The 26,645-nt window shown below is 40.5% G+C and overlaps 1 protein-coding gene across 1 annotated transcript in view; it reads left to right on the top strand.

Annotated features, from left to right (window-relative positions):
• LOC128641853 (ankyrin repeat and fibronectin type-III domain-containing protein 1-like) overlaps nucleotides 1-26,645 on the top strand; it is a 258,194-nt gene that overhangs the window by 200,641 nt on the left and 30,908 nt on the right. Inside the window, exon 14 of the mRNA XM_053694414.1 lies at nucleotides 10,646-10,796. Coding sequence (XP_053550389.1) covers nucleotides 10,646-10,796 — 151 coding nt within the window. The remainder of the gene's footprint in view (nucleotides 1-10,645; nucleotides 10,797-26,645) is intronic.

Below are 26,645 nucleotides of genomic sequence, written 5' to 3'. Positions count from 1 at the left end.
CATGCACACACACAGATATATATTTATATTTATTTATACACACACACTTATATATATAATTTATTAATACATTTTCACATTATCCTTATGCTGTCTTCTGCAAGCTGTGAAATGTGTCATACCCTTCCCGTCTTCTGAAATAATGATTAGGGGCTTGTGTGTGTTATAGTGATCCTTCATGCGTAAGCATCGCTCTGAGCAAGGAGACCTGGAAGTGTACAGAGATACCCCTTGCTGCGCAGTGCAGCTTGCTCAATTTTCCACCCCTGAGCCAAAGTCATTTGCTGAAGCATGTTCCCTACCAGCGTGCTGTATTTAGGTCTTAAGATAACTTTCACCTTCCCCCCACCCACCGTCACAGAGAACGTACACACGTGCACACGTTGCACATTTGAAATTAACTCATGTTTCAAGATTTTAATCCTACCATCATCAGTTGCCTGGATGGGCAGAATTGAAATATCTGCTTGTAGTATCACCTGTTGCTGCTTTTCCTGATGGTCACTAATCCATGTGCACAGGGTTAAGCCATGAGAACTGAGGCTGCAAAAACTTTTCTGATCTGTCTGTATCTGGGGATTTAACCCAGTCAATCCCCGAAGCCCTTTAACAACTCAAGGCGCCATTCGTTCTCCAATGTCTGAGCACATTTTTCGGCACACAGTTTTGAACAGCAGGAGTAGCAGACAATGTTACCATACCGAGATCTCATTGGTTATTGTCCTATCTAAAACTTCTGTGCTACAAATTGATACTTTAAATCACTATTGAGTTGTTTCCAATTTTAAACTTGATTATCTGGACATCTAGTGACAAGGTCAACTGAGTATCCCTTAACACTAACTTGGGATGTAAATTTTAGAAGCCTAATAATACTTTTGGTTTCATTATTATTATATTTGTTTTGTGACATTAGCAATTAATTACACCATGTTAGTCTGCAGAGAAATGCACAGGGAGTTAGTTTATTTATTTATAGTCAAACAAAAATACATTCTCTATAAACAGACTTCTGATTAGAAATTCTTTTGCAATATGAGCCTCTAAAACCAAGAGACACAGAACTAAAAGATACACATTGGGTTAACACAATGAGAAGCTGAGTCGTATTTGTTCATATTTGCAGAAGCTGAGCTCTGTGTATGTTACAGATCAGGAGAGGTGAAGTAGTAGCGGGGAACATAATAACAAAACACTGGAAAAATGAACACTCCTGGTTTGTACACAAATAGGCCTTTAAAGGGATACTAAAGTAAAAAAATAAACTTTCATAACTCCCATTTACGTCCACTGTCAAAATGTGCACATTCTTTTTATATGCACACTTTGGGCCAGATTCATCAAATGACCGCTGCTTCTTAACCCACTTTGCCACCTGTTATGTAGTGTATCTCAATCCCCCAGACATTTCAAACAGGGGAGATTGACAGCCCATGCTCACGCGTGATTGGCTGCGCACGATAAGGTGGCGGCATTGCATACTAGCCGTAGTGTGCAATGATAAATGCATATATATACATACACACGTAGACACACACACACATATATACTGTATATATATATATATTTCTATACACACATGCATATGTTGCTTCATTCTCTTGGTATTCTTGAAGGATCAGCAATGCACAACTGGGAGATAGTTGATCACATCGGTAAGCAGCAATCGGAAAAATAGTAATAACTTTTACTAGAAGACGTTTTGCTAATGGAAGTATATTGCAAAAACATAATTTATGTAAGAACTTACCTGATAAATTTATTTATTTCATATTGGCAAGAGTCCATGAGCTAGTGACGTATGGGATATACAATCCTACCAGGAGGGGCAAAGTTTCCCAAACCTCAAAATGCCTATAAATACACCCCTCACCACACCCACAATTCGGTTTAACGAATAGCCAAGTAGTGGGGTGATAGAAAAAGGAGTAAAAAGCATCAAAAAAGGAACTGGAAATATAATTGTGCTTTATACAAAAAAACATAACCACCATAAAAAGGGTGGGTCGCATGGACTCTTGCCAATATGAAAGAAATGAATTTATCAGGTAAGTTCTTACATAAATTATGTTTTCTTTCATGTAATTGGCAAGAGTCCATGAGCTAGTGACGTATGGGATAATAATACCCAAGATGTGGTACTCAACAGAAGAGTCACTAGAGAGGGAGGGATAAAAATAAAAACAGCCATTTTCCGCTGAAAAATTTAAATCCACATCCAAAAAAATTAAGTTTTCTCATAAGCAGAGGAATCAAACTGAAACAGCTGCCTGAAAAACTTTTCTACCAAAAACTGCTTCCAAAGGGCAAATACATCAAAACGGTAGAATTTAGTAAATGTATGCAAAGAAGAACAAGTTGCTGCTTTGCAAATCTGATCAACTAAAGCTTCATTCTTAAAAGCCCACAAAGTGGAAACTGATCTAGTAGAATGAGCTGTGATTCTCTGAGGCGGGGCCTGACCCGACTCCAAATAAGCCTGATGAATCAAAAGCTTTAATCAGGATGCCAAGGAAAGACAGAAGCTTTCTGACCTTTCCTAGGATCAGAAAAGACAACAAATAGACTAGAAGTCTTCCTGAAATCTTTAGTAGCTTCAACATAATATATCAAAGCTCTTACAACATCCAGAGAATGTAAGGATCTATCCAGAGAATTCTTAGGATTAGGACACAAAGAGGGAACAACATTTTCCCTATTAATGTTGTTAGAATTCACAACTTTAGGTAAAAACTTAAATTAAGTCCGCAAAACTGCCTTATCCTGATGGAAAATCATAAAAGGAGACTCACAAGAAAGAGCAGATAACTCGGAAACTCTTCTAGCAGAAGAGATTGCCAAAAGGAACAACACTTTCCAAGAAAGTAGTTTAATATCCAAAGAATGCATAGGCTCAAAAGGAGGAGCCTGTAAAGCCTTTAAAACCAAATTAACACTCCAAGGAGGAGAAATTGATTTAATGAGAGGCTTGATACGGACCAAAGCCTGAACAAAACAGTGAATATCAGGAAGCTTAGCAATCTTTCTGTAAAATAAAACAGAAAGAGCAGAGATGTGTCCCTTCAAGGAACTTGCAGACAAACCTTTATTAAAACCATCCTGAAGAAACTGTAAAATTCTAGGAATTCTAAAAGAATGCCAGGAAAATTTATGAGAAGAACACCATGAAATATAAGTCTTCCAAACTCGATAATAAATCTTCCTAGAAACAGATATACGAGCCTGTAACATAGTATCAATCACTGTGTCAGAGAAACCTTCAAATTTAACGATTTGAGATCCTGATGGAAAAACGGTCCTTGAGACAGAAGGTCTGGTCTTAACGTAAGTGGCCAAGGTTGGCAACTGGACATAGGGACAAAATCTGCATACCAAAACCTGTGAGGCCGGGGGACGCTTCCGGGTGGCGGCCATGATGGTCGTTTATTTCAGTGGCTAAAGAGTTGAGCTAATATATCCACTGCATATCGCTTAACTACGGCTCCATCTAGGATTGAAATTAATTTATATCAACACTTCAACATATGCTGAACAGCTTGATCTAAAATGAGATGCCAACTTTTGTCCTGAGGTACCGGAACGGTGAGGTACGCAGTGGCGGCCTAGAAACGGGTCAGACCTTCACCTAACCCCCCCCCCCCCCCCAGTGATCCGGGTATAACAGCTTTGTAAGCTGTCTTGTCCCTTCCCCACTTAGTACCACACAAACATTAAAGCAGTCATATTTGGACTGCCTTCTATATCTCTAAGGGGGAACCGTCAACTGTCCTAAGGTGATATATGTGTATATAACTGACTTTTTGAGCACAAATGGAGGCTTTGGCGAAATGGAAGACTCGAGTGGACCGGCTTCTGCACGATCATTATCGAAAGCTGGAGAGAGAACTGACGGAGGTGATCCTTAATATGAGGCCTCAGAATCGGTGCCAGCGGGGTTCCGCCGACAGTGATTGCAGCCTTGATCCCTGTGTGGCTATGGGGGTAAGTTGGGGGGCTGCCCCCTTGGCTATAACACAAATCTCGGTGAACCCCGACTCTGACAAACATATACCTACCCTTGGGCCATTTTCTGAGGGTCCTGAGAGCACTGCAGATTTGATCTACAAAGTGAAGCCCTCTACTCAGACCGGGTCTGGGAAATAATATGGCAGCTACCACTAGCGAAACCGAGGAGCATGTTCCTGCACACAATACCTGTGAGAGAGATGGTTAAATCACAGGGAAACAGTACCGGGCTTTCTCTTCTGCATTGAGGGGCCCTGCACCCTTGAGGACTTTATTCTTGAGCTCCTGGAAGGCTTGGTGCCGCTGGTCCTCAGCCGCTGGTGGATACAGAGCATGTGTGGAGCTCGGACCGTTATTCAACATCCACAGCCCGTTGGGAATCTGTCAACTGTTGACATTTTATTCAGAGGGATGGCAATTTGCTGACTCGAGACCTGATATGTTGGACAAGGTGTCACGAGCTGAACGACAAGGTGTGGGTTAGCTGAGATAGTGAGATCAAACCCACTTTGCCTTGTATAGCTCTATTGATCCTAAAGGTAATCTACACCTTAACCCACGACTACCGACAGTGACCCTGAGAGCAATACAAGTGAGAAATGTCATCTTATTAACTGTGCCCCCAATGCAAAGACGATGTGGAGGCAGACCAATAGTCTACTGATACTATGAGGACCCTGAGTCTGAGACTTATTCAGTGTCTTACAACAACAATTTTTGAATGCCATACATGTTTTTTTTATATATACTAACCAGCTACAACCTCTCTGTATCTCTATGTATTGCCATGTCTTAGTCCTCTCTCTAATTTAATTCTTTGAGGGCTACCACTATTCCTTGATATCCTACCCTCAAGTATGGTTTTCAATTTATGCAACACCTATACTGTCTTAAATGGGTAGGACTGCTAAAGGACCTTATGTGCATTATATATGTTGAGCGCAGTGTTTACTAACTGTTATGTATTTATTCTGTTTATTATATTTCCCATATCCAATCATATGTTTTTAATTCTATTGGAAGCTGATGGTAACTACTTTTTACATATTATCTATGATGCGCTGTCGGCGGCCGAGATAGCGCATTCTAGTACTGGTCTGTAGTCCATCACCATATCTAACTGCATGTGGTATATATTCTGATTGGTAAGTTAATACTCTCAAATACCCAACACTTTAGCTCCCTAGACTTTGAGTCTGACAGTATAGATGCAGGTTGGAAGCATATTCCTGGTAAGCTACAAGCACTGAACCCTGGCCCTACACTTACCCCTCTGGACTATTACACTCTAGAGAGGTACTTTTGCTTAACACCTTACATGCCTAACTAATCTGCTGCTTTTAGTTATGATGGTTCCCCCATCAAAACACTTTATCAAAACACTTTATCCAATTCTGCTATTTAATTGAGAGATCAACAGTGTTTATATATCCTGTTAACTCCCCTCACTTAGGAATTACTTGTCTAGACCGGTCCAAGAGTGACCTTTGAATATTGGGGGTATAATCACTAAACTATAAAATGAGTTTCCACCTTTACAGGTTCTGGGTATTATATGTTCTTCACCAGTTTTACGTTAGAGTTTTATATACCAGATACTGTCCATGCAATTTTACTCTTTTGAGCTCATTGTTCACTCATATAGGTGTAGTATACTCCAATAATGTGAGAATGATGTGTATAGTTACAATTACTGAGTCCTATGGTAATTACTCACAAATATGTCGCCTGTGATGTTTGTATGTACTCTAATAGCGTATTATCACTACAAAATGGAGATATCTGGTTTGTTTTATCTCTTTACCACTTTTACCAGTTCTATGTTTTATATTCGAGCCATATGTCCGAGAGATAGTCCATACAACAAATTTTCCCCTCATTTGAGCATATTGTTCACTTATATAGGTGTGGTTCATTGCAGTAATATGTAGCTATGTGTATTGCTATAACTTCTGAGACCTACAGTTATCACTCGCATGTATACCATCTGTGATGTTTGTGTGCTCTCTGATTTGGTATTGTCATTGTAAATGGACATATCTTATTTGTTATATTTACCTAAAACCTCAATAAAAATTTAAAATAAAAAAAACAAAAAAAAACGGTAAGGCCATGCTGGTGCTACCAGAAACACAAACGATTGTTCCATGATGATCTTGGAAGAAGAACTAGAGGCGGCAAGATATAAGCAGGTTGGTAAAACCAAGGAACTGCTAACGCATCCACCGACTCCATCTGAGGATTCCTGGACCTGGACAAATACCTGGGAAGTTTCTTGTTTAGATGGTAAGCAATCGGATCTATTTCTGGAAGACTCCATATCTGAACAATCTGAAAAAACACATCTGGATGGAGAGACCTCTCCCCCGGATGTAAAGTCTGACGGCTGAGATAATCCGCTTCTACACCTGGGATATGTACCGCACAAAATTAGACAAGAGCTGGATTCCACCCAAGAAAGTTTCTGAGATACTTCTTTCATAGCTAGGGGACTGTGAGTCCCATCCTGATGATTGACATATGCCACAGTTGTGATATTGTCTGTCTGAAAACAAATTAATGGTTGTCTCTTCAACAGAGGCCAAACCTGAAGAGCCCTGAAAATAGCACAGAGTTCTAAAATATTGATTGATAACCTCGCCTCTTGAGATTTCCAAACCCCTTGTGCTGTCAGAGATCCCCAGACTGCTCCCCAAACTGAAAGACTTGCATCTGTTGTGATTACAGTTTAGGTTGGATGAACAAAAGGGGCCCCTTGAGCTATACAATGGTGATCTAACCACCAAGTTAGAGAGAGTCAAACATTGGGATTTAAGGATATTAATTGTGATATTCTTGTATAATCCCTGCACCATTGATTCAGCATACAAATCTGAAGAAGTATCATATGAAAACAAGCAAAGGGGATCGCATCCCATGCTGCAGTCATGAGACCTAAAACTTCCATGCACATAGCCATTGAAGGGAATGATTGAGACTAAAGGTTTCAACAAACTGAAACCAATTTTATTCTTCTCTTGTCTGTTAGAGACAGAGTCATGGACATTGAATCTATCTGGAAACCTAAAAAGGTGACCCTTGTCTGTGGAATCAAGGAACTTTTTGGTATATTGATCCTCCAATCATGTCTTTGAAGAAACAACACTAGTTGATTTGTGTGAGATTCGGGAGAATGTAAAGACTGAGCTAGTACCAAGATAGTGTCCAAATAAGGAAACACCACAATACCCTGTTCTCTGATTACAGAGAGTAGGGCACCGAGAACCTTCGAAAACATTCTTGGAGCTGTCGCTAGGCCAAATGGAAGAGCGACAAATTGGTAATGCTTGTCTAGAAAAGAGAATCTCAAAAATCGATAGTGGTCTGGATGAATCTGAATATGAAGATATGCATCCTGTAAGTCTATCGTGGTCATATAATGACCTTGCTGAACAAAAGGCAGAATAGTCCTTATAGTCACCATTTTGAAAGTTGCCACTCTTACAAAAGGATTCAAAATTTTCAGATCCAGAACTGGCCTGAATGAATTTTCTTTCTTTGGGACAATTAATAGATTTGAATAAAACCCCAGACCCTGTTCCTGAAATGGAACTGGTATGATTACTCCTGAAAGCTCTAAATCTGAAACACACTTCAGAAAAGCCTGAGCCTTCACTGGATTTTCTGGAACGTGTGAGAGAAAAAATCTTCTCACAGGAGGTCTTACTCTGAATCCTATTCGATACCCTTGAGAGACAATACTCTTAATCCGCTGATTTTGGACAGAATCTGCCCAAATGTCTTTGAAAAATGTTAATCTGCCCCCCACCAGCTGAACTGGAATGAGGGCCGCACCTTCATGCATACTTGGGGGCTGGCTTTGGTTTCTTAAAAGGCTTGGATTTATTCCAACTTGAAGAAGGTTTCCTATTGGAACCAGATTCTTTGGGGGATGATTGGCTTTCTGTTCCTTATTCTGTCGAAAAGAACGAAAACGATTAGAAGCTTTAGATTTACCCTTAGATCTTTTATCCTGAGGCAAAAAACTCCCTTTCCCCCAGTGATAGTTGAAATAATAGAATCCAACTGAGAACCAAATAAATTCTTACCTTGGAAAGAAAGACATAGTAATCTAGTCTTAGATTCCATGTCAGCATTCCAATATTTGAGCTACAAAGCTCTTCTTGCTAAAATAGCTAAAGACATAGATTTAACATCAATTTTGATGATATCAAAAATAGCATCACAGATAAAATGATTAGCATGTTAAAGCAAGCAAACAATGCTAGACAAATCAGAATCTGTTTCCAACCAAAAAGTTGATGCAGCTGCAACATCAGCCATAGATATAGCAGGCCTAAGAATATAGCCAGAAAATAAATAAGCTTTCCTTAGATAAGATTCAAGTTTTCTATCTAAAGGATCCTTAAAAGAAGTACTATCTTCCATAGGAATAGTAGTACGTTTAGCAAGAGTAGAAATAGCCTCATCAACTTTGGGGATTTTTTCCCAAAACTCCAATCTAGCTGCTGGCAAAAGATACAACTTTTTAAACCTAGAAGAAGGAATAAAAGAAGTACCAGGCCTATCCCATTCCTTTGAAATCATATCAGAAATAGCATCAGTAACTGGAAAAAAACAACATATAAAGCAAAATGATCAATTTCCTTATATGACAGTTTCAGGAATGGGAAAAAAATGCAAACAGCATAGCCCTCTGAGCATTAAAAAAGGCAAAATTCATATAGGAAGTGGGGTTTAAATAATGAAAATATTTGGCGCCAAGTATGACGCACAACACAAAATGAAATTTTTGGGCACTAACAACATCCGGAAATGACGCAACTCGTGTCATGGCAGACGCAACCTTGTGCAAGGAAACCTGGCGTCAACTAAGACGCCGGAAATTACGAATTTGCATCACTGAACGTACCTTTGCGCCAAAAAAATTCTTGTGCCAAGAATGACGCAATAAATATCAGCATTTTGCAACCTCGCGAGCCTAATTTTGCCCGCAAAATTTAATGAAAAAGCAGTCAATTTGAAGAAAAGACTATACCGTAGGTAAGAAAAAATAACTTCCTGAATATGTTTTCCCAATTTTGAAACTGATAGTCTGCAAAAGGAAATATACATAAATCTGACTCATGGCAAATATAAGTACAATACATATATTTAAAACTTTATATTAATACATAAAGTGCCAAACCAAAGCTGAGAGTGTCTTGAGTAATGAAAACGTACTTACCGAAAGACACCCATCCACATATAGCAGATAGCCAAACCAGCACTGAAACAGTTATCAGTAGAGGTAATGGAATATGAGAGTATATCATCGATCTGAAAAGAGAGGTAGGAGATGATAACAGAGAACCTATGAAAAGATTTCCCGTGAGGAAAACCATTTTATCAATAGGTGATACTCCCTTCACATCCCTCTGACAAACACTGTACTCTGAGAGGAATCGGTCTTCAAAATGCTGAGAAGCGCATATCACAGAAGAAAATCAAGCACAAACTTACTTCACCACCTCCATAGGGAGGCAAAGTTTGCAAAAACTGAATTGTGGGTGTGGTGAGGGGTGTTTTTATAGGCATTTTGAGGTTTGGGAAACTTTGCCCCTCCTGGTAGGATTGTATATCCCATACGTCACTAGCTCATGGACTCTTGCCAATTACATGAAAGAAAAGACTTCTATTTAAAATTGAAATGCACCCATGCACATTTTAATTTTAACCTTTCTATCCCTTTTAGACAGTAGTTAGGACTTGTGTATACAATGTTAATACTTATCTCCATTCCATGAAAGTAGAAATATGTAGTTTTATTAATGCAGACCTCATCAGCCTACTTCAGTATGCTCTCATTGAAATGAACTAAGTTTTAAGAAATAATACAAAGAGAAGAGGTCAATTTGACAATACAAGACAACTGGAACATCTTTTTGTTTTTTAAAATAAGTTTATTGAAGTGAGTCATTTTGTCATACAGGTACAGTATGTTCAGTCAATAGAGAAATAGGTTGTATACAGTTGTAGTATGTAATTGTACTTTAGTTACACAGCAATAGATGAAAGTGTATCTGCTTCTTCCACTGAACTTTCTTATAGATACGTGAAAGGTTCTTTGCACGTTACTCCTTGAGATTCATATTAGAGCTAAAGAAGCATAGTAGGAGTAAGAGGGCAAAGAGATGAGGTGTGAAATAACCAGAAGTCAGAAAGAGGTTAGGAGAGGTATAGGAAGGGGAAAACAGAGGAATAGGGGGGTTGAGCGAGTCATATTGCACCATGACAAGCTATGTATGGAAATTAAGAGCCTTTCAATTTCCGCAGCATTAATATACACAACTAAATGACTAATGGTTGTGCATGTTTGGGAGGGGGCTACTTGCTATATTTTGCTCTCAGTAGAATTTGACATCTAGAAAGTAATAGTGCTTATTACGTTCTAGGAATTCATATTCCTCCAAGGAAAGCAATTCTGTAATCCTGTGTAGCTACATTGGAACATCTTCTCTTTTTTTTTATTGGAATGCCCTATCTGAATCATGACATTTTCATTTTGACTTTAATGTTTTTTTTCATGGCTGTAAAATATGTTTTTCAAAGGTATAATAGGAGGATCCTGACTGTTCTGTTTTTTTATTATTATTTACAGAGAAGAATGGGAGTGGCTTCAGACACTGACTAGTGCGGACGACCCCACTACCGATGAGCAGGACTCAGAAGGCGTTCAAGCGACAATGTTGCAAGAGCTTAAAACTGCTGTGAGGGAACTGATGAGTCAAGTCAATATCCCGTTGGAAGAGGTAGTTGTCTTTCTTAAAGTCTTGCAGGTTTCTTGACTTTAGCACAGATCTGCAGCAGTAAACAAACAAGTTCCATACACAAAGTATCTAAGTGCAGGACATTAGGTTACTTTGTAAAATACTTTAATCAACAGCCAAAAACACACTCACGATGTGAGCCTCTTTAATATCGCAATGTGAACCTCTTTTATAAGCAAAGAGAGGTGGGTGAGTCCTCTCTTTGCTTGATTCGTCAGTCAGCAATCTTCCCCCTCCTGGGCTCCCTGCTAATCCGATCAGATATGCTACTGGCGTCCTAGAGGTGTAAGTGACGAGTCCCAATATAGGAGCACTCTCCGCCGTAATTAGACCACCATATTGAGTGCAGCTTGTTCCCTACAACAGTAACTACATGACGGCAGCGATAGTTCATGTGTGGCACTTACTACCTACTTACTCTAGTGGGGATAATTACTGAAGCCTAGTCACCAATTAGAAGGATCCAAGTCAAAGCAAAAGGAAAAATAACTCTGTGGTGGTACTGTACAAGCATTGTGTGGAAACTTATTCAAGGTTGTAGTGCTCCTGACCCAACCTTTATTGGCTGGGTGAACATTTAAACTTCTTGACTTCCATGATTCCTTGTTAAAGGGACATTAAACACTAAATACTGTGCATGTTATAAGCATAGTATAGAGGTTATTCCCTACAACCATGTTGAAATCTATCTTTCAGTGCATTCCATTGCTGACCTGTTTGCATATGTGCCGCAACTTTCCTTCAGATACCTGCAGTGTAATTTAGGTTCCAAAATGGCGACACCCATGATAAGAGGGAGATGTGTGATTTAGTGTTTAGTGTCCCTTTAACTGAGTGAATGACTGAGAATAAAACACTGCTGTTTACTGCTTTCCCTTTAAAGGGACATACGTAAAAAAATAAACTTGGTTTGTGATAGAGCATGCAATTGTAATAGACTTTTTAATTTAATTCTATTCTCAAATGTACTATGTTCTTTTGGTATCCTTTGTAGAAAAGTATACTTAAGTAGGCACAGGAAAAGTAATGCTCTACTGGGATCTAGCTGGTGATTGGTGGCTATGTACATATGCTTCTTGTAATTGGCTCACCAGATGTGTTTAGCTATGTTGCAGCATTGCACTGCTTCTCTGAGGCTTATTTATCTATGTGTTTAAACCCTCTGCAAGGGATAACACATAGTTATATACAAACAATAGTGCAATAAAACATTTTACTAATACATTAGAACATTTTCTAATGTAGTCCTGCTAATGTTATCTATCTTAGGCATTCAAATGCTAATTATGGCTGGGGGCTGAATTAGCACAATTAGCCATTTTGAATACAAGGAGGCCAATTTATCAAGCTGCATATGGAGCTTGATGCCCCTTGTTTCCGGCGAGCTAAAGACCGCTGCTACATAACTTGTCCGCCTACTCTGAGGCCGCAGACAGAAATCAACCCGATCAAATACGATTGGGTTGATTGACACCCCCTGCTAGCAGCCGATTGGCCGCAAATCTGCAGGGGGAGGCATTGCACCAGCAGTTCACAAGAACTGCTGGTGCAATAATACATGCCGACAGTGTATGCTGTCGGCATTTATCGATGTGCAGCGGACGTGATACGCTATATCGTATCATGTCCGCTTGCAGTATATAAAACAGACCCCAAAGTCTCTCTCCCTCCTACCGTCCACTGGGAGATCAATTAGTGCAATTGTCTCCCGTTTACATAGCTTTTCTAAAGAGAAACCGTTTGTTTTGCAGGAGAGTGTGAATGTGACAGGGAGCACCTGGCAGTTATAGCAGCATTTTTTTTTGGAAGCACATACAAATCAAATTATGCTGTTTTCAGCATAATTTACTTTGCACTTGTTTCTATTTTTGCAGACGTGTCTTTTTGCTTCACTTTTATAAACACAAGGCGTATTTTGAAACAAACTCGCTAGTCTACATTTGGCGAGATGAATTTGTTAGACCTACAGGCCTAATATGCTTTGATCATTGCAAAAAACTTTATACGTGCCCACGGAAAGCCCTATTCAGCCCACTCGGTAATGCTGCGAGACTCATTTTACAATAGTAAAATAAGGAACATTTCGAATTCTAAATCCTTGATTACAATTTTATTGTGTACCGTATATACGAGTTTTACCTGTGATATTAAATACATTTAAGGATGATTTCTATGGCATAATAAAAATTCACATCTTGCAGATGTTTTTTAACACCTGTTTGTATGTGTACTTTTTATACCAGATTTTATGCGCAATATGATTCCAATTTTGACAGCATAAACTCAATAGACTTTTGATATGCTTAGTTTATTGAGCACTATCCTGTATAGTATCAAATGTACTTCTAGAGAATCCTATCATTTTGATTTTGTAGAACTGACGGATCGTTTCAGATCATCTCTTCTGAGCAGAGAACTTCAGATAATTGACCCCAGGAGAGATAAGAGTATTGTCCCTTGTCCTTCTACAATCCTATTTCTATATACTATATATAAAATATAAAATAAATAGCTATATGCTGGGTGGGTAACATTTGAGAGGGGGAAAAAAACTACTAATTCGCTCAGTATTTAAATGTAGGAAAAATCTTATTTCTTACATGTCCTCCTCAATAGCTTACTAATATGGGAAATTTCCAAACCTATCTATATACATAATTATAAAAATCCAAGTATATAACTATGTTCTTCTTACTTTAAGCTCAACATATTTGTCTATTACTGTTCCACTTCAGATTTCCAGGTATTTCAAGCCTTGTTTTAAACTTAGCATTACATTTGCAGTACTAACATGAAGAGATCATTCATGGCCAAACAGCCTCATTTTGTAAATCCTCTGAATGGGTTATACTGTACATACTCATTTGTTTTCCATTACCAAAAAACTTGTGTGCTGGCATACGCACACATCACATAGACCAATGGAAGACCAGACTTCTACAGAAGATGGATGTACAGTACATTCCATTATAGTATAAAAAAACAAATTCTATATAGTGAGATGATTATCACCAACTATTTTTCTATGGGTTGTAGCACCAATAATGGTTATTCATAATACATTGTATCACTTTGATTTTTATTTATTGCATCAGAAGAAAAGTTTACCACATTCTAATTTGACACTTGCATTCATCTTTTTTTTATATATAGGGCTCGTTTCCATTGAGTCAGAAAAAATGGAGCTATAAGCTACCGAAGTTGGCGACAGCTAAAAGTAATTTACAGCTCCATTTTAGTATCAGGTTTCCTTTGAAAAATTGAGCACAATTATTATTATTTATTTATAAAGCACCAACAGATTTCACAGCGCTGTCCATGGGTACAAAGATAAAAAGTACAGTACAATACAATATAAGACACCGGACAAATTAGACAAACGAATACAGGGGGAATTGAGGGCCCTGTTCCCGTGGGAACTTACAATCTAGATGGGTAGGAGGGTGAGGAACAGGAGGTGGGGACTGCAAAGGTGATAATGATGTTAGTGTGGAGTTAGAAGAGGGCAACTATAAGGCAAGTGGAATTCATTTGTTATTGATTTGGTGATAGGCTTCCCTGAACAAAACGGTCTTTAGGGAGAGTTTAAAGGAGGAGAGGTTGGGGGAAAGTCTGACAGCTCGAGGTAGTGCGTTCCAGAGGGATCGTTCCGCACGAGAGAAGTCCTGCAGTCTAGTATGGGAGGAGGTGATGGTAGAAGATGCAAGGAGCAGGTCATTAGGGGGATCTTAGGGGGTGGGCTGGAGTATATTTGTTGATGAGTGAGGACAGGTAGGGGGTCTGAGTTGGTAAGGGCTTTGTAGGTCGGGTGAGAATTTTGAATTTAATTCTACTGTGAAGGGGGAGCCAGTGAAGGGACTTGCAGAGAGGTGCAGCAGATACAGAGCGTCAGGTGAGGTGGATTAGTGTAGTAGAGGCATTAAGGATGGATTGAAGGGGGGAGAGGCGGGAGAGAGGAAGGCTAGTTAGTAGGTTATTACAGTAGTCAAGTCAGGAAATTACTAGGGAGTGGATTAGCTGTTTAGTAGTTTCATCCCTCAGAAATGGACGAATTTTGGAGATATTGAGTAGGTGGTTGCGACAGGATGAAGAGAGCAATTGGGGTATGAAGGATAGATTGGAGTCAAGTGTAACTCCTAGGCAGCAGACTTGGGCTGATGGGGAGATAGTGGTGTCGCCAACAGTGATAGAAAAGTTAGAAACTGGAGTAGAATTAGAGGGGGGGATAAGAAGGAGCTCAGTCTTAGACATGTTGATTTTTAGGTGGTGAGAGGGCATCCAGGAAGAAATGCCAGATAAACAGTCGCTGATGTGAGAATTGACAGATGGAGAGAGTACAAGGGTGGATAGGTAGATGCATGCAGTCGGTCTTCATGTGTATGCACAAGTTAATGTTGTGTTAACGCTTCCATCCAACATCGTATTTCTCCTGTCATAACAAGTTTGTTGCTAGGGCTGGCTCAATCATGAGACCAAGTGGGTAAAATAGACCCAGGCAGCACTTGACAAGGGGCAGCACTTTAGTGACTGAGTCAGTTACTGTCAGACCCAGACCGCTCCGGTCCTGTGTCTCAGTAGGGGAAGTTGCAGGCTTCTAGCAGCATAACCACATCATGCACAAAGACACAGAACCGGTCAGGGGCGACATTCAAGGTGGGTCTAGTGCATCTTTCCCTAACTTCCTTTTCACTTATTGAGCAATTGTGCATAAGCATTGGTTTCATGAAGGTAGGCAGGCTTAGTAAGGTCAGCTGCCAGGCGAGTAGGTTGAAATTCTAATCAGTAATGTTACTACTGGGAGGTGCGTCATTGCATTCTCATACCCAGGCATGACAATTTCTTGAGCCGGCCCTGTTTGTTGCTATGGTAACTCAACCTTAGTTTATAAAAATTTATGTTAGCACCTGCGCCCCTTACCTGTGACACGATAGTAAGTTTCAGTATTAGGAGTTTAGTGGTTTTTCAGCTAGATAGAGTGATTTGTTCATCTAATAAATTATCAGATAATTTAAATAATTTATTTTAGGTCAGCCATTTTGTTTTTGGATTTCCTTTATTTTTAAGCTTATTTTTCCTCTTTTACAACTAGATGAGCATGCCACAATGTTTTAAACTTTAGCGACAACACCTAACAGTGTTTTACCTGTTTGCACCTTGAATGGAAAACAGGCGTAAAATTTTGATTTTCGGGCTTCTATTATTTTCTATGCGACACGTAATTGTATTTGGCAGCCAGACCCCTGCTGCCGGTAATGGTGGAAAATGTACCTTTGGAAACTGTCGGTAAGCATAATGCCTTCCGACAGCATTTTTTTCGCTTTGCAAGCTTGTGCAATCCCAATCGTGGCTCAATGGAAATGAGCCCTTAGTTTGAGTTTGGTGTACTCCCACAAGTAACACATTACATACTAATAAATATCTTCCCATTCACAGTGACTTCAGATTGGAGACTGTGCATTAAAGTAACATTAAATACAGTATGATAAAAAGACAATACAATAGCACTTAGGGGTCAATTTATCAAGCACCGTATGGAGCTTGATGCCCTGTGTTTCTGGCGAGCCTGAAGACTCGCCGTAAACAGAAGTTACGATCGGGTTGATTGACACCCCCTGCTAGTGGCTGATTGCCCGCGAATCTTCAGGGGCGGCATTGCACCAGCAGTTCACAAGAACTGCTGGTGCAAAGATAAATGCCAACAGCGTATGCTGTCGGCACTTATCGATGTGCGGGGGACATAATAAGCTACTTTGTATCATGTCCGTCCGCACTTTAATAAATTTACCTCTAAGTCTTAAATTCAAATGAGTAGTAGATTTTTTCTGACAAATTTCAAACTTATGTCTATTTCCACTCATACTGTATCATGTGACAACCATCAGCCAATCACAAATGCACATACATATATTCTGTGGATTCTTGCACATGCTAAGTAGGAGCTTGTGACTCCAATAATATAAATATAAACATATTGTGCACAGTTTGACAATGTTAGTAAATTGGAAAGTTGTTTAAAATTGCATGCTGTATCTGAATCATGAAAGTTTTATTTTGACTCGAGTGTCCCTTTAAGGTGTTATTTTGGTGTTTAGTTTCATGTCTCACTTGTGGTTCCTTTGCCATTTCCTAATCTCCTGTATTTGGAAAATAAAACTGAGTTAGAGGAGCAAACAAGACATCTCAAGTTTACTTTTCCAAGTAGGCTGTAGCGAAAGCGAAAAATGTTTCTTTATTTTAGAATTGTATTAACTACTACAAATGCGATTTTTCTTCACACTACGGGCCATATTACAAGTAGAGCACAAACGTTTGTGTGCCAGCTAAAAGGGCTTATCGCTCTTATTAAGAGTTAAAAGGAAATGCAATCGTGATTTATGCTTGAATGATTACCGAGACCTCAGAGCTCTGGTTAACTGTTTTGCAAAACTAAGCTGCACAAAATACATCAAAAATGCATTACAAAGTACAGTTACGCTCATAATAACACTAATAAAAATTATTAAAAAAAAATATTGGCTCAAAGATATGAGATATCAGGTGCAAAGGGATTTTACATAGAGATATATACATATACATGTCTAAAGATGGATATGTATGTATATATATATATATATATATATATATATATATACTAGTCCTAAAGCCCGTTCTCACGGGCCGTGTTGTTCTCTCTCTCTCTCTCTCTCTCTCTCTCTCTCTCCTTCCTTCACTTGCCGGTCCTCGCGCTGCTTTGTTTCACCCCTGCGCGTGCGATCAGCTGTGCTGCCGGGTCCTCGCGCTGCTGTCGGGTGGGTGCGCGTGCGATCAGCTGCAAGAGTTTGTCTGAACTGCGCATGACGGCTTCAGACAAACTCTTGTCTTTTATAATATAGGATATATATATACAGTGGGGCAAAAAAGTATTTAGTCAGCCACCAATTGTGCAAGTTCTCCCACTTAAGAAGATGAGAGAGGCCTGTAAATTTCATCATAGGTATACCTCAACTATGAGAGACAAAATGTGAAAACAAATACAGACAATCACATTGTCAGATTTGGAAATAATTTATTTACATATTATGGTGGAAAATAAGTATTTGGTCATGTACAAACAAGTAAGATTTCTGGCTCTCACAGACCTGTATCTTCTTCTTTAAGAGGCTCCTCTGTCCTCCACTCATTACCTGTATTAATGGCACCTGTTTGAACTTGTTATCAGTATAAAAGACACCTGTCCACAACCTCAAACAGTCACACTCCGAACTCCACTATGGTGAAGACCAAAGAGCTGTCGAAGGACACCAGAAACAAAATTGTAGATCTGCACCAGGCTGGGAAGACTGAATCTGCAATAGGAAAGCAGCTGGGTGTGAATAAATCAACTGTGGGAGCAATAATTAGAAAATGGAAGACATACAACACCACTGATAATCTCCCTCGATCTGGGGCTCCACGCAAGCTCTCACCCCGTGGGGTAAAAATGATCACAAGAACAGTGAGCAAACATCCCAGAACCACACGGGAGGACCTAGTGAATGACCTGCAGAGAGCTGGGACCAACATAACAAAGGCTACCATCAGTAACACACTACGCCACCAGGGACTCATATCCTGCAGTGCCAGACGTGTCCCCCTGCTTAAGCCAGTACATGTCCGGGCCCATCTGAAGTATGCTAGAGAGCATTTGCATGATCTAGAAGTGGATTGGGAGAATGTCATATAGTCAGATGAAACCAAAGTAGAACTGTTTGGTAAAAACACAACTCGTCGTGTTTGGAGGAGAGAGAATGCTGAGTTGCAACCAAAGAACACCATACCTACTGTGAAGCATGGGGGTGGCAACATCATGCTTTGGGGCTGTTTCTCTGCAAAGGGAACAGGACGACTGATCCATGTACATGAAAGAATGAATGGGACCATGTATCGTGAGATTTTGAGTGCAAACCTCCTTCCATCAGCAAGGGCATTGAAGATGAAACGTGGCTGGGTCTTTCAGCATGGCAATGATCCCAAACACATTGCCCGGGCAACGAAGGAGTGGCTTCGTAAGAAGCATTACAAGGTCCTGGAGTGGCCTAGCCAGTCTCCAGATCTCCCTTCCATCAGCAAGGGCATTGAAGATGAAACGTGGCTGGTTCTTTCAGCATGACAATGATCCCAAACACATCGCAACGGGCAACAAAGGAGTGGCTTCGTAAGAAGCATTACAAGGTCCTGGAGTGGCCTAAACAGTCTCCAGATCTCAACCCCATAGAAAACCTTTGGAGGAAGTTGAAAGTCTGTGTTGCCCAGCGACAGCCCCAAAACATCACTGCTCTAGAGGAGATCTGCATGCAGGAATGGGCCAACATATCAGCAACAGTGTGTGACAACCTTGTGAAGACTTACAGAAAACGGTTGACCTCTGTCATTGCAAAGCATATATAACAAAGTATTGAGATGAACTTTTGATATTGACCAAATACTTATTTTCCACCATAATTTGCAATTAAATTCTTTCCAAATCAGACAATGTGATTTTCTGGATTTGTTTCCACATTTTGTCTCTCATAGTTGAGGTATTCCTATGATGAAAATTACAGGCCTCTCTCATCTTCTTAAGTGGGAGAACTTGCACAATTGGTGGCTGACTAAATACTTTTTTGCCCCACTGTATATATATATATACATATGTATTTATCTGTGTGTATATGTATTTACAGATATATATAAACACATAAATACATATGCACACACATAAAACATATATATATAAATTATATATATATTTGTGCGTGTGTGCATTTGAGCCATTTGCAGTTAAAGGGAGATTCCAGCCAACATTGGAATCCACATGGATGCATTTCAGTTTTGAATAGAAGCATTTTTGTAATATACGCGTTTTAGCAAAAATGCTTCTAATAAAAGCTATAGCTGTTTCAAATGTGTATTTAAGTATGCACTGTGCACCAGCATTTTAAACACAGCACTTAATCAGAGAGCCTAAAGTGCTTGTACCATCTGGTAATGACTCAATTTGTTAATTGCTGACATGATACAAACCCCACTGGCTAAATGAGCTGCTGCAGTATTTAAAATGCTGTTGCACTGAGAATATTTAGCTTTGCTTCACATGCACATGCAGAGAAAAAATGTTAACACTAAGACAATGATAACTTTTACTAGAAGCCTTTTTGCCAATGCATGTATATTGCAAATATGTTTCTATTCAAAGATGTAATTCATCTATGTGCATTTAAATGTTGACCGGAATGTCCCTTTAAGTAGATGAAAACATGAAAAATCATTTTTATGCAATATTAATTTTTAATAAAGGTTTTAACTATGTATTTACTGTAAGTATGTCACATTGCTATGTTCTGCACGAATCAGAATAAGTATTTCTAAATAGATATTCCTATATATATCTGTATATATCTATACCTATGTATAATCATGTAACTATATAGGTAAAGATATACTGTATATTGTACCAAAAAAACATCAGATATATGTAGAAATAAATATAAAATATTCTTGTATGTGAAGAACATTGGAATGTGAAATATTCATATTTCTCCAACATAGGTGTGTCCGGTCCACGGCGTCATCCTTACTTGTGGGATATTCTCTTCCCCAACAGGAAATGGCAAAGAGCCCAGCAAAGCTGGTCACATGATCCCTCCTAGGCTCCGCCTACCCCAGTCATTCTCTTTGCCGTTGTACAGGCAACATCTCCACGGAGATGGCTTAGAGTTTTTTAGTGTTTAACTGTAGTTTTTATTATTCAATCAAGAGTTTGTTATTTTGAAATAGTGCTGGTATGTACTATTTACTCAGAAACAGAAAAGAGATGAAGATTTCTGTTTGTATGAGGAAAATGATTTTAGCAACCGTCACTAAAATCCATGGCTGTTCCACACAGGACTGTTGAGAGCAATTAACTTCAGTTGGGGGAACAGTGAGCAGTCTCTTGCTGCTTGAGGTATGACACATTCTAACAAGACGATGTAATGCTGGAAGCTGTCATTTTCCCTATGGGATCCGGTAAGCCATGTTTATTACGATCGTAAATAAGGGCTTCACAAGGGCTTATTAAGACTGTAGACTTTTTCTGGGCTAAATCGATTCATTATTAACACATATTTAGCCTTGAGGAATCATTTTATTTGGGTATTTTGATATAATAATATCGGCAGGCACTGTTTTAGACACCTTATTCTTTAGGGGCTTTCCCAAAGCATAGGCAGAGCCTCATTTTCGCGCCGGTGTTGCGCACTTGTTTTTGAGAGGCATGGCATGCAGTCGCATGTGAGAGGAGCTCTGATACTTAGAAAAGACTTTCTGAAGGCGTCATTTGGTATCGTATTCCCCTTTGGGCTTGGTTGGGTCTCAGCAAAGCAGATACCAGGGACTGTAAAGGGGTTAAAGTTCAAAACGGCTCCGGTTCCGTTATTTTAAGGGTTAAAGCTTCCAAATTTGGTGTGCAATACTTTTAAGGCTTTAAGACACTGTGGTGAAAATTTGGTGAATTTTGAACAATTCCTTCATGTTTTTTCGCAATTGCAGTAATAAAGTGTGTTCAGTTTAAAATTTAAAGTGACAGTAACGGTTTTATTTTAAAACGTTTTTTGTACTTTGTTATCAAGTTTATGCCTGTTTAACATGTCTGAACTACCAGATAGACTGTGTTCTGAATGTGGGGAAGCCAGAATTCCTATTCATTTAAATAAATGTGATTTATGTGACAATGACAATGATGCCCAAGATGATTCCTCAAGTGAGGGGAGTAAGCATGGTACTGCATCATTCCCTCCTTCGTCTACACGAGTCTTGCCCACTCAGGAGGCCCCTAGTACATCTAGCGCGCCAATACTCCTTACTATGCAACAATTAACGGCTGTAATGGATAATTCTGTCAAAAACATTTTAGCCAAAATGAACACTTATCAGCGTAAGCGCGACTGCTCTGTTTTAGATACTGAAGAGCATGACGACGCTGATAATAATGTTTCTGAAGGGCCCCTAACCCAGTCTGATGGGGCCAGGGAGGTTTTGTCTGAGGGAGAAATTACTGATTCAGGGAACATTTCTCAACATGCTGAACCTGATGTGATTACATTTAAATTTAAGTTGGAACATCTCCGCATTCTGCTTAAGGAGGTATTATCCACTCTGGATGATTGTGACAAGTTGGTCATCCCAGAGAAACTATGTAAAATGGACAAGTTCCTAGAGGTGCCGGGGCTCCCAGAAGCTTTTCCTATACCCAAGCGGGTGGCGGACATTGTTAATAAAGAATGGGAAAGGCCCGGTATTCCTTTCGTCCCTCCCCCCATATTTAAAAAATTGTTTCCTATGGTCGACCCCAGAAAGGACTTATGGCAGACAGTCCCCAAGGTCGAGGGAGCGGTTTCCACTTTAAACAAACGCACCACTATACCCATAGAGGATAGTTGTGCTTTCAAAGATCCTATGGATAAAAAATTAGAAGGTTTGCTTAAAAAGATGTTTGTTCAGCAGGGTTACCTTCTACAACCAATTTCATGCGTTGTCCCTGTCGCTACAGCCGCATGTTTCTGGTTCGATGAGCTGATAAAGGCGGTCGATAGTGATTCTCCTCCTTATGAGGAGATTATGGACAGAATCAATGCTCTCAAATTGGCTAATTCTTTTACCCTAGACGCCACTTTGCAATTGGCTAGGTTAGCGGCTAAGAATTCTGGGTTTGCTATTGTGGCGCGCAGAGCGCTTTGGTTGAAATCTTGGTCGGCTGATGCGTCTTCCAAGAACAAGCTACTTAACATTCCTTTCAAGGGGAAAACGCTGTTTGGCCCTGACTTGAAAGAGATTATCTCTGATATCACTGGGGGTAAGGGCCACGCCCTTCCTCAGGATCGGCCTTTCAAGGCAAAAAATAAACCTAATTTTCGTCCCTTTCGTAGAAACGGACCAGCCCAAAGTGCTACGTCCTCTAAGCAAGAGGGTAATACTTCTCAAGCCAAGCCAGCTTGGAGACCAATGCAAGGCTGGAACAAGGGAAAGCAGGCCAAGAAACCTGCCACTGCTACCAAGACAGCATGAAATGTTGGCCCCCGATCCGGGACCGGATCTGGTGGGGGGCAGACTCTCTCTCTTCGCTCAGGCTTGGGCAAGAGATGTTCTGGATCCTTGGGCGCTAGAAATAGTCTCCCAAGGTTATCTTCTGGAATTCAAGGGGCTTCCCCCAAGGGGGAGGTTCCACAGGTCTCAGTTGTCTTCAGACCACATAAAAAGACAGGCATTCTTACATTGTGTAGAAGACCTGTTAAAAATGGGAGTGATTCATCCTGTTCCATTAAGAGAACAAGGGATGGGGTTCTACTCCAATCTGTTCATAGTTCCCAAAAAAGAGGGAACGTTCAGACCAATCTTAGATCTCAAGATCTTAAACAAGTTTCTCAAGGTTCCATCGTTCAAGATGGAAACCATTCGAACTATTCTTCCTTCCATCCAGGAAGGTCAATTCATGACCACGGTGGATTTAAAGGATGCGTATCTACATATTCCTATCCACAAGGAACATCATCGGTTCCTAAGGTTCGCATTCCTGGACAAGCATTACCAGTTCGTGGCGCTTCCTTTCGGATTAGCCACTGCTCCAAGGATTTTCACAAAGGTACTAGGGTCCCTTCTAGCTGTGCTAAGACCAAGGGACATTGCTGTAGTACCTTATTTGGACGACATTCTGATTCAAGCGTCGTCCCTTCCTCAAGCAAAGGCTCACACGGACATAGTCCTGGCCTTTCTCAGATCTCACGGATGGAAAGTGAACGTGGAAAAGAGTTCTCTATCTCCGTCAACAAGGGTTCCCTTCTTGGGAACAATAATAGACTCCTTAGAAATGAGGATATTTCTGACAGAGGCCAGAAAAACAAAGCTTCTAGACTCTTGCCGGATACTTCATTCCGTTCCTCTTCCTTCCATAGCTCAGTGCATGGAAGTGATCGGGTTGATGGTAGCGGCAATGGACATAGTTCCTTTTGCGCGCATTCATCTAAGACCATTACAACTGTGCATGCTCAGTCAGTGGAATGGGGATTATACAGACTTGTCTCCGAAGATACAAGTAAATCAGAGGACCAGAGACTCACTCCGTTGGTGGCTGTCCCTGGACAACCTGTCACAAGGGATGACATTCCGCAGACCAGAGTGGGTCATTGTCACGACCGACGCCAGTCTGATGGGCTGGGGCGCGGTCTGGGGATCCCTGAAAGCTCAGGGTCTTTGGTCTCGGGAAGAATCTCTTCTACCGATAAATATTCTGGAACTGAGAGCGATATTCAATGCTCTCAAGGCTTGGCCTCAGCTAGCGAGGGCCAAGTTCATACGGTTTCAATCAGACAACATGACAACTGTTGCGTACATCAACCATCAGGGGGGAACAAGGAGTTCCCTAGCGATGGAAGAAGTGACCAAAATCATTCTATGGGCGGAGTCTCACTCCTGCCACCTGTCCGCTATCCACATCCCAGGAGTGGAAAATTGGGAAGCGGATTTTCTGAGTTGTCAGACATTGCATCCGGGGGAGTGGGAACTCCATCCGGAAATCTTTGCCCAAGTCACTCAGCTGTGGGGCATTCCAGACATGGATCTGATGGCCTCTCGTCAGAACTTCAAAGTTCCTTGCTACGGGTCCAGATCCAGGGATCCCAAGGCGGCTCTAGTGGATGCACTAGTAGCACCTTGGACCTTCAAACTAGCTTATGTGTTCCCGCCGTTTCCTCTCATCCCCAGGCTGGTAGCCAGGATCAATCAGGAGAGGGCGTCGGTGATCTTGATAGCTCCTGCGTGGCCACGCAGGACTTGGTATGCAGATCTGGTGAATATGTCATCGGCTCCACCTTGGAAGCTACCTTTGAGACGAGACCTTCTTGTTCAGGGTCCGTTCGAACATCCGAACCTGGTTTCACTCCAGCTGACTGCTTGGAGATTGAACGCTTGATCTTATCGAAGCGAGGGTTCTCAGATTCTGTTATCGATACTCTTGTTCAGGCCAGAAAGCCTGTAACTAGAAAGATTTACCACAAAATTTGGAAAAAATATATCTGTTGGTGTGAATCTAAAGGATTCCCTTGGGACAAGGTTAAGATTCCTAAGATTCTATCCTTCCTTCAAGAAGGATTGGAAAAAGGATTATCTGCAAGTTCCCTGAAGGGACAGATTTCTGCCTTGTCTGTGTTACTTCACAAAAAGCTGGCAGCTGTGCCAGATGTTCAAGCCTTTGTTCAGGCTCTGGTTAGAATTAAGCCTGTTTACAAACCTTTGACTCCTCCTTGGAGTCTCAATTTAGTTCTTTCAGTTCTTCAGGGGGTTCCGTTTGAACCCTTACATTCCGTTGATATTAAGTTATTATCTTGGAAAGTTTTGTTTTTAGTTGCAATTTCTTCTGCTAGAAGAGTTTCAGAATTATCTGCTCTGCAGTGTTCTCCTCCTTATCTGGTGTTCCATGCAGATAAGGTGGTTTTACGTACTAAACCTGGTTTTCTTCCAAAAGTTGTTTCTAACAAAAACATTAACCAGGAGATTATCGTACCTTCTCTGTGTCCGAAACCAGTTTCAAAGAAGGAACGTTTGTTGCACAATTTGGATGTTGTTCGCGCTCTAAAATTCTATTTAGAAGCTACAAAGGATTTTAGACAAACATCTTCCTTGTTTGTTGTTTATTCCGGTAAAAGGAGAGGTCAAAAAGCAACTTCTACCTCTCTCTCTTTTTGGATTAAAAGCATCATCAGATTGACTTACGAGACTGCCGGACGGCAGCCTCCCGAAAGAATCACAGCTCATTCCACTAGGGCTGTGGCTTCCACATGGGCCTTCAAGAACGAGGCTTCTGTTGATCAGATATGTAGGGCAGCGACTTGGTCTTCACTGCACACTTTTACCAAATTTTACAAGTTTGATACTTTTGCTTCTTCTGAGGCTATTTTTGGGAGAAAGGTTTTGCAAACCGTGGTGCCTTCCATTTAGGTGACCTGATTTGCTCCCTCCCTTCATCCGTGTCCTAAAGCTTTGGTATTGGTTCCCACAAGTAAGGATGACGCCGTGGACCGGACACACCTATGTTGGAGAAAACAGAATTTATGTTTACCTGATAAATTACTTTCTCCAACGGTGTGTCCGGTCCACGGCCCGCCCTGGTTTTTTTAATCAGGTCTGATAATTTATTTTCTTTAACTACAGTCACCACGGTACCATATGGTTTCTCCTATGCAAATATTCCTCCTTAACGTCGGTCGAATGACTGGGGTAGGCGGAGCCTAGGAGGGATCATGTGACCAGCTTTGCTGGGCTCTTTGCCATTTCCTGTTGGGGAAGAGAATATCCCACAAGTAAGGATGACGCCGTGGACCGGACACACCGTTGGAGAAAGTAATTTATCAGGTAAACATAAATTCTGTTTTTCATGTTGGGTTAGCACACATGAGAATATGCAATCTGGTTTGCGCAAGAGTGGGGAGTTTTTTCCCCCGTTTCTTTTCTCAATTGGGGGAAAACGTAAATGCACACACGATATTTTAAGTTCGGCTTTTTGCACTCGTCAGGTTACCGCTTGAACGCAAACAGTTTACTTTCAACTCGTAATATGAGCGCAACCCGAAGAGGGCAAAAATCTTACTTATAGCGCATTTAACGCTCAAGCGGGAGCGTTAATTAGCGCTCCACTTGTAATCTGGCCCTACAACTATATAAAGAGGCAAATTCATTGAAATTCTAAGTAATATTATCTGGCATCAATAAAAAAATATTATCATTCTTTTCCAGAAGAGACAGTTTTCAGATAGTCAAGAAAAGAAAAGCCAAAATGGACAACAAACAAGCAGATAAATGGAG

Source organism: Bombina bombina, chromosome 11 (genome assembly GCF_027579735.1).
Source record: "Bombina bombina isolate aBomBom1 chromosome 11, aBomBom1.pri, whole genome shotgun sequence".
In the NCBI taxonomy this organism is placed as follows: domain Eukaryota; kingdom Metazoa; phylum Chordata; class Amphibia; order Anura; family Bombinatoridae; genus Bombina; species Bombina bombina.
The sequence above is the reverse complement of the archived record's forward strand: the minus strand, read 5'-3'. Positions and strand labels throughout refer to the sequence as shown.